At 39.5% G+C, this 8,838-nt stretch overlaps 1 protein-coding gene across 2 annotated transcripts in view; it reads left to right on the forward strand.

The window, feature by feature from the left end:
• The window catches only part of GXYLT1 (glucoside xylosyltransferase 1), a 47,737-nt gene extending 40,966 nt beyond the window's left edge, over positions 1-6,771 (forward strand). For both annotated transcript variants that reach the window (XM_068971855.1, XM_068971856.1), the window contains one exon: positions 6,610-6,771. In XM_068971855.1, coding sequence (XP_068827956.1) covers positions 6,610-6,771 — 162 coding nt within the window. The remainder of the gene's footprint in view (positions 1-6,609) is intronic.
• Positions 6,772-8,838: the final 2,067 nt, after the last annotated feature.

An 8,838-nucleotide genomic window follows, 5' to 3' on the forward strand; every position in this document is an offset into this window, starting at 1 on the left:
GTCAAAGCTGTATTAGGGTTTACTCAGAACCTGTACCTTCCTCAGCCTTCTATCCCAAGTCCCAGCCCCAGTCACCAGTTTCATGTTCTGGTGTGTCCTTCCTATACAGATGAGTAGGTACACGTATGCTTTGTAAGTCCCTTTTTCTTACATGAAAGGTGGTGTTCATCTTTATTTGCTCTTTGCTTTTGTTTTACAGTTTTCTGTAAGTTTGGGCATTTATAAATATCTTCCTTATACTTTTTTTACAAAATTGTGTGATACTCCACTTTGTGCCTATACTAGAGTTTATTCAGTTACTCTCCTATGTTTGAACATTTTGATATTCTCCAACATTTTGAATAAGAATGCAGCAGAATTCCCTGGTGGACCAGTGGTTAGGACTCCATGCTTTTATTGCTGGGGCGCTGGTTAGATCTTTGGTTTGGGGGGCACTAAGATTCTGCAAACTGCAAGGTGGGCCAATAAAGAGAAAGGGGGAAAGAGAGAATGAGAGAGAGAAAAGAAGGAAAGAAGTAACGGAGGGAGGGAGGAAGGAAGGAAAAAGCAATGTATTAATTAGGGTAAATTCCTGGACATGGGATAATTTTAATTGAAGTTACTGCCTGTTTCCCCTACTTAGGGATTATTTGCATTCCTGCCAACAGTTCATGAGGAAGCCTGTTATGCACAGGAGTGTATTGTCAACCTTGAAAATTTTTTGCCATGCTAATAAGTGAGAAATGGAATCTTAGTTTAATTTCACTTTCTCTTGTGAGTGACAGGAACATCTTTTTATATATCTAACAGCTGTTTTTACATCTTTTGGGAGTGAATTTTCTTTCAGGTCTCTTCTATTGATTTTTTAAAGTGACTTTATTTTTGACATATTTTGTATGCCATCCTTTTCACTCATAGTGTAAATTATTCGGTGGTTTTTAGCATATTTACAGAGTTGTACAGTCATCACCATGTGAGACTTTCATACTTTACTTCCCGCCTCCCCATCAGTTGCTGCAAGTTCTTTGTGTATTTAAGATATTAGTTCTTTTTCTGTTATATCTGATGTAAATATTTTCTCCCAGTTTGACTTTGTTTATGGCATTTTTTGTCGTTCAGAGTTGTTTGTTTTTATAGAAATTTTTGTGTAATCAAATTTAAAACCTTTTTAAAAAGTCATAGTTAGAAAGTCTTTCCCTACCTATACTCAGCTTACAGAAAGTTTCACCTATATACTGTTTCACTTACTACATTTAGTCTTCTGCTCAATTTGGAATTTACTCTTGAGTAAGGGATAGATCTGATATGATCTTTTTCCAAGTGGCCGTCTTCTCCCAATTATGTTTATTTGAAAGGTTATCTATAACCTGAAGAGTTGAGATACTGACTTTATCATGTGCTAAAGTTCCATTTGTGATTTCTGGATTTTCTCTTCTGCTCCACTGGTCTGTCCATTTGTGCACTGACACACACCGTTTTCAGTATGAAGTCTTTGTGCTGAATTTTAATACCCTGTGCTGTATTTTAATATTCCCTGTTCACATCCTGTCCTCTTAGTGTCTTCCTACTTAGTGTATTTTTATTTTTACACAGATATCAACGCATTTAACAAAAAGTTGCTTTTTCGTTGGGAGTGTGTCGTCTTCACATGTTGACTTAGTGACTGCTGACGTTTTGATGGTGTTGAGACTTCTTAGGAACAAGGGTTGTCTTTGATTTGTGTCTTTCAGGAATGTTGAATAGATCTCTTCATACTGTGGATTTTGAACATATCTTAAGTCTATTCTGTTTTCTTTGTTGCCTTTGTAAATGAGGTTTCCTTTTTTAAATACTAAACTTTATATTGAGTTTGGAAAAAATTATTCTGGCCCTGTCACCCCAGATACCTCTTTCTGTCTCTTTTTCCCCTTGGGTCTGCTTTTATGTAGTTAAGGTGGATTAACAGGGGGAGATGATTATACTTCACGTATCTGAGTATGTTGGGGACCAAGACTTGGGGCAAAGCCAAATAAGGATTGGATTTATGATTTTGCTTAATGAGCTGTATATCAGGCACTATCCATGCAGCTAATTCACTGATAGCTGGGGAGAAGTTATATGTGACCATTCATCTCTCAGGGGGTATGTTCACTGTGCTGCTGGACCGTGTCTAATCGTATATGGATGTGAAGACAAATATCAGTAGCAGGAGTGCTGGTTTGGTCTAAGTGTGGGGATCAAAAGAGCTGATGCTCCTATTGGCGAGACTCTAAGCGTTTGCTAATGACTGATCTCAGTCAGTATTTGCTAGTACAGTCTCATTAATAGGAATGAGAATAAAGATACTGAACTCTAATCTCCTGAGACACAGACTGTTTTAGGATGTGGAAGAGTGTAAAGCTGTGCACCGAAGGGCCAGCAAAGGCCTCATTGATGAGGAGGCATTTGAAATGAACCCTGAAGAATGAGTAAGAGTTTGCCAGGTGAGCAGGCAGAACCAACACTGCCTGAGAAAAGGTCTTGCTGCTGCTGCTGCTGCTGCTGCTGCTAAGTCGCTTCAGTCGTGTCCGACTCTGTGCGACCCCGTAGATGGCAGCCCACCAGGCTCCCCCGTCCCTGGGATTCTCCAGGCAAGAACACTGGAGTGGGTTGCCATTTCCTTCTCTAACGCATGAAAGTGAAAAGTGAAAGTGAAGTTGCTCAGTCGTGTGGGTGGTAGAAAACCCATGAGGAGGTCAGGAGTTGAGCTGTTTAACTGGGGTGATGGGTTAAAGTAGGCAGTGGCTGGACTGGGCCGGATGTGGTGACACCATGTGCTGTGTAAAGTGGTGATCTGCAGTAGAGGGAGCTGAAGTTTTCTCCTGGAACTGAGTGTTGCTCACACTTGGCGGTAGGGAAAGTGCTGATACCATTGTACGCCACAGTTTTAGTGTTTTTCTGAATTTCTTAATCCTATAAGCCTGAGAGATAGGGTTTCTGAATAATCAGTTTATCATGATACAGCTACACTCACTGAAGAATTATAAAATTTAGTGTTGATGTTCATTTTCATGTAGCTGACCTTGTATGCCTTCAGAATCAATATTATATTTAAATAATGCTTTATTATGGCTTGTCAAGAGGTGATAAAAATAACAAAAGGTACTTTTGGAGTTCTGAGACTTTGCAGGGTAGAAAAGAAATGCACTCCTATAAAAATGTGATTTCTTTGTTGCCTCTGAGCATTTTTTAAAAAATCCATTATTAAGGAATTAAATCTTACTAGTTTTATTTGATCTTTTCTTTGATCTCTTGCAAGTATATACTTAAAAAAACCTGAGTATTTGTTTTAAGCTGATTAATTACACTTGATTTTTAAGAAATAAATCTTATTTTAAAACCTGTTTCAGACACTGAAGTAATTAATGACTAGTGGTTGTTTTCGGTTTGTATTAATTAGCTGTATCTACCCAGTTTTCAACTTAATGAAGTTAATCAGTCTTTTTGGTGCTTGGTTAGTTTTTTTTATCTTCTCTATTATTCAATGGAAAGTATAATTTTTAAAAGAATTACTGTTCAGAGAGAGGTATTTATGCAAGTTTCAAGAGAGAAGCTTAGTCATAGCTGTTGAATGTTGTGAACCATAAGGATATGAACCATCTGTGAAATGTGAATGCATGGCTATGTCTGCCAGCAAATCAGGTTTTACAGTCCATACATAATTGTTAAATATTGTTTGTTGAGTGAGTACAAATACCAAGATTAAAAAGTGCAGATTCACAGTGGGAATAAAACATTTTATTGCTCTGTAAAGTATTTTCTGCTTCTGTATTTCATTTGAATTATTAGATTTCGTGGTGTTTCTGTGTTAACTTTGATTTACCTCAACCCCTGCTTGTATCTGCATAAGGTGCAGTAGATTTGCAGAGATGTAGAGGACTCGACCTCCTCTCCTGCACAGTTTTCCTGTATGTAGCTGGCACTTGGCATCTGAAGGATTGGACTGCTTGCCATTGTGCCTGTATTTTTAAAACATGTTCTGTTTTTTGAAAATGCCTTGAAGTATCTCATTGTGGGCATCATTGCCTCACTGTTTACTATCTGCCTTCAGCTGACATTCTTATATATAAAACATGACCTTCCTGAAAGTTTGTGTGCTGGGTACAGTGCCAGTGAAGAGGGAGTGATTATCTGTGTCAGGAGAGCTTCTCGGAGGAGCTGACATTGGACTGAGCTGGAAGGACGAGTACCAGGCAGCCAGGAAAGGTGTGGACGAGTCCAGGTAGCACACAGTAGGGGAGGAGGAGGCTTGCAGTCAGGTGCGGGCACTGTGGCCTCTGGGCAGGTGAGCCTCTGGATGCAGGTGCTTGTGGAGTCTATGCCTGGTGGAGGGCGTGACTGCTGGCTCTGTATGTACAGGTGGGCATTTGGTGATTTCTCACCTTCTTTCGGAGAGGGCGATGGCACCCCACTCCAGCACTCTTGCCTGGAAAATCCCATGGACGGAGGAGCCTGGTGGGCTGCAGTCCATGGGGTTGCTAAGAGTCGGACACGACTGAGCGACTTCACTTTCACTTTTCACTTTCATGCATTGGAGAAGGAAATGGCAACCCACTCCAGTGTTCTTGCCTGGAGAATCCCAGGGACGGGGGAGCCTGGTGGGCTGCCGTCAACGGGGTCGCACGGAGTCGGACACGACTGAAGTGACTTAGCAGCAGCAGCAGCACCTTCTTCTTTAAAGGTCAAACTTCTTGTGGTATATGGTGGACTAAAAGAGCTGTAATCCATGAGGCACTGTTTTTATTTCAGGAAAATATTCATCAAAAGACCTCCCCAGTGAAGAAAAAAAATTCTTTAACCACAAACACTTGGATTTAAAATCACAAGGAAATGAACAGAATCTCAAGTATTCCCGGGAATTAACTTTTAAACACCTTTGTAACATTTTCATTTTTAGTCATTGTAGAGTAGGAAAAAGACCAGTTTGGTCTTCCCAGGGTTACTCGCCGCTCAGCCACAGTTGTCCTAGGATGTTTTTGTACACAGTGAAGTGTTACCAGTGTCACTTCGTACAGGTGCTACACCTTGATGAAGGTTACCTTCTTCAGCATGGCTGCTACTTTTAACCCCAGAGAAATGTGGACGTATCTATATACAGCACACGGCAGTTCACCACTGTTAACTGAGCTTCATCTTTGCAGCAGAGTTTTTGAAACTCACTTGGCACAATTTCATTTGCTTTTTTGGGTAAGCAGTGCTGTGTGGTTGTAAAGCTCTTTCCAGGTGGAATCCTGGCTCAGCCATTTAGAGCTTTGTAACTGGAAAAATCCTCTCTCCCGACCTTAGTTGCTTCATTGTAAATTGTCATGTTTCATGAAGTCATTGTGAAGCTTAAATGCATTACTACATATAAAGCTCTTAGCCTGATGCCTGGTGTGTAGGAAGTGCTTTCTTTTTAACCAGTCTAGCTTTCAGCAGTTTCTCCCAGATCCCAGAGTGCTGGCTGTTATTATTTTCATTACATTTCTTCCTAGTTAAGCCTCTTCTCCTCCCCACCTTTTTTTTTTTTTTTTTTTTAAATTTTTAAAAATACCTTAAGGTATTTATCTTCAGTATATGGGATTAGGTTTGAAAAAATTACCCAAGAGGGAAGGTTTCATGCATAATGATCCTAGTTTTCTTGCACTAGAGGCACCAGGGTTTAGGATCTCTGTGCAGCCCTATCACGTCAGTGTTCTGAATGAGCATTGAAGTTCAGCCTGTTCTCCATAGAGGGGCTGCAGCTTCCTACAGACTCACTAGTTGTGATTCGAGTGGTGCTTCCATTCCTCTCCCTCTATGGCAGGGTAGTAAACCTCAGGTCATTTGCAGTCCTCCTAGATTTCAGGTTCTGAATTTCCTTTAGAGTCTTCCATTTTTTTACTGACTTCAAACTTTCCTGTAAGATATCTTCAAGCCCCCTTAGTCTTTCTAATTGTGGTTGCAAATAACAAAAAGGTGCATGGCCGAAAATACTAAGATCTCAGCTTTTTTTCCACTTACTACTACTACTACAGTGTTTTCCAAAATATATTTCTTGAGATAGGAAGACATTTTGTAGTGAAAAAGGATTCTGAACGTACGTTTTGTAATTAGTGGGGCAAACAACATTCAACAGGTGCATTTTCTGTTTTAATAGTTTCTCACGTGCCCCTGTGAATCTCGCTCAAGAGTGCGTGGTGTTTCAGTTCAGTCGCTCAGTTGTGTCCGACTCTTTGCAGTTCTCAAACATTTATCCTTGGGCAGCTAGGGTTCTTTGGGAAACCCTGAATTGTGCTCTCTGTATCTCACTCCTTTCCAGTCCAGCTTCACCAGTGTTACTGGAGTGATTTTTTGGCTTTTATTAGTCTTTCTCAGCCACCTTCAGACCTGTTGCTGGTCTTCTCACAGCTGTGAGAATCTCTGGGTCTTTTCTGCTCTTGACCATGTCCTTGCCTTGACACAGGATTCTCTGCCTCCTCCCGCCTCCTGTGAGATGTCTTCTATTTAGTTCATTGAAATTATTTGTTGGGCATGTGCTTTCTATGAGACTTTTTAAAGTGGAGAGTGTTGAGATAAAGTGGATTGAAGAAGTTATTGGGAATAGAGTTAAGTTTTTATATATATCTTTGTCTTTTTATCTTCTTTCTCTAGTGTTCTTTTGAAGATGACAGCATCCATTCCTTATTAAAGCCATTAGAACTGGAACTACAAAAGACAGTGCATACATACTGTGGAAAAATTTACAAAATATTTATCAAACAGCTGACAAAAAGTATACAAGACCGTTACGACAGACCGCCAGAAGAAAGATGATTCTTGGTGACTGCTAAATCAAATGAATTAAAACAACAAAATATCAGAGACTATTGTGAAGGAATAGTCTTAGATGAAGTTTTCAGGACGGAATTACTCATCTTCAGTATAATTTTTTTCCTGAAGAAGTTAAATGAGCTGTATTTTCATGTAATGAAGAACAAGTTGAAGTCTTGGACCTCAACAAGAAGATATTTTTGATCTCTGGTGTTTTATAATGTTATCTGGTATCATTCCAGTACTGACAAAAACATTATTGAATGGTTATGGCCTACAGACTTGGGTTGACTCTTAACTCTCAAGTAGGTAAGAGCAGTAGGGATGTTTGGATGGAGAAATGTACCTCATACACAGTGGAAACACTCAAACTGTGAGTATAGCAATAATCTTATGTCAGCACTAACCTCACTTTAAATGTGTGAGAAAAAAAAGTTGTTTACAGAAACAGGAAAGGTTCTGTTTCTAAAGAAATGTGATGTAACTGATGTCACTATTGACAATCTGTACGTGCCTTTATACATTTCATCTCTGTTTAAAATATTTTTGTGACAATCACGTTTAGAAGTGTTTTTAGTTTGTATGTAAGCTGCACATTTAAGATTGAGCTCTATAAGAAAAACAGTGAAAGTTTGGGTTTTAGTCTTTGTGTGTATTTGTGAAATGTAGTATTTTCATTTGTATGTGCTTAACTGTCTTGCCAAAAGTCAAATCTAAGATTATTAAGCAAGTATTTTAGGAAAATTTTTTATCACTTTAAATGAAAAATTTCAGCTTTACTGGGCATTCTGGAAGCAATAAATATGCAGATAATAAAGTGAGAACCTAACAAGTATACTTATGTGATGGAAAACGTGATGGACCGAAATACGGAAGCTACATCTTCTGTGAGCAGTGATTACAGTTATAATGGAGCAGGAAACAGTGGTCCATTGAAACCTTTCCCCTTCTACCTCAAAGTGGCTTTGCAAAATGTCTTTGAAGAAGCAAATATACATATACAACCTTAATTTAAGTACATTAGAAAACTTTCATGGGTGATTTGGCTTAAGACTGTCACATCTGACTGTAGGAAAAACAGTTTTGATTTGGTTCATGCGCGTGTCCTCCTTTTTTGAGTGTCACTTAAGACAGCTATTTTTTTATCTTGACAGTAAGAAAAATATTACTTTTCTTAGTGTTTTTGACCTTTAACTGATATAACTATAGATTCTGAGTACTTAGCATGTACTGTGCTGGGGCACATGTCTCTTTACCAAGTACTATGAAGTTAACTTCTTTTTCTCCTTTTGATATTTTAATACTTAAATAGAGAAGAGAAAATCATGAAGGAAAACTGCCATTCTCTGGTCGTTTATGAAGTACCTAAAGTAGTGGTGACTGGCGTTATGAAGACACAGTGCCCTCTGTGGGAATTTGGGAGAAGAGCTGGCTTCTGTCTGGCGCGGTTCAGTCAGGGACAGGCTGAGAAAGGAAGGTGTAAGGAAGACGAATCAGAATTTGACAACCAGCCCAGCTCTCATGGGACAGAAGCCCTTAGGGAATGCCGCGGTGAACTTGAGAACTCATGAACTTGTTGAGATTGGATTGGCTAAATAAAAAATGGAATCCCTAGAATTTCGAAGTTTGGAGCAGATAGGATCATTTTTAATGGCCCCGGAGGAGACCCTTGGCTGCCTGGCACATTAGGCTCTTGTGGGGGCCTTGACAAGAATGGCCTGGGCTACACCTTAGATGACCCTGCTCTGCCATACCCAGCTGGGTCTGCACACTACACAGAAGTGGAGAGAACAGTACAGTGGGCCTCCTTGTCCAGATTGAACACGTCAGTGTTTTACCATGTTTGTGTTATCTGTCCCTTTTTCCTTTGCTGATGTATCTTAAAGAAAATGCCAGTCATCATGTCATTTCACCTGTATAAACACTGGTAGCTACAATGACATTGTACCCCTTTTGGCTTCAGTTAATATCAAAGGCACATTTCCCATATGATAAGAGTGCAAAAATAAGTCACCTTATGATTCTGTTTTTATAAGCACCTCAGATGATTTTGGTGTCATTTAGTTTGGG

The sequence above is a fragment of the Capricornis sumatraensis genome, chromosome 4, assembly GCF_032405125.1.
Source record: "Capricornis sumatraensis isolate serow.1 chromosome 4, serow.2, whole genome shotgun sequence".
NCBI lineage: Eukaryota > Metazoa > Chordata > Mammalia > Artiodactyla > Bovidae > Capricornis > Capricornis sumatraensis.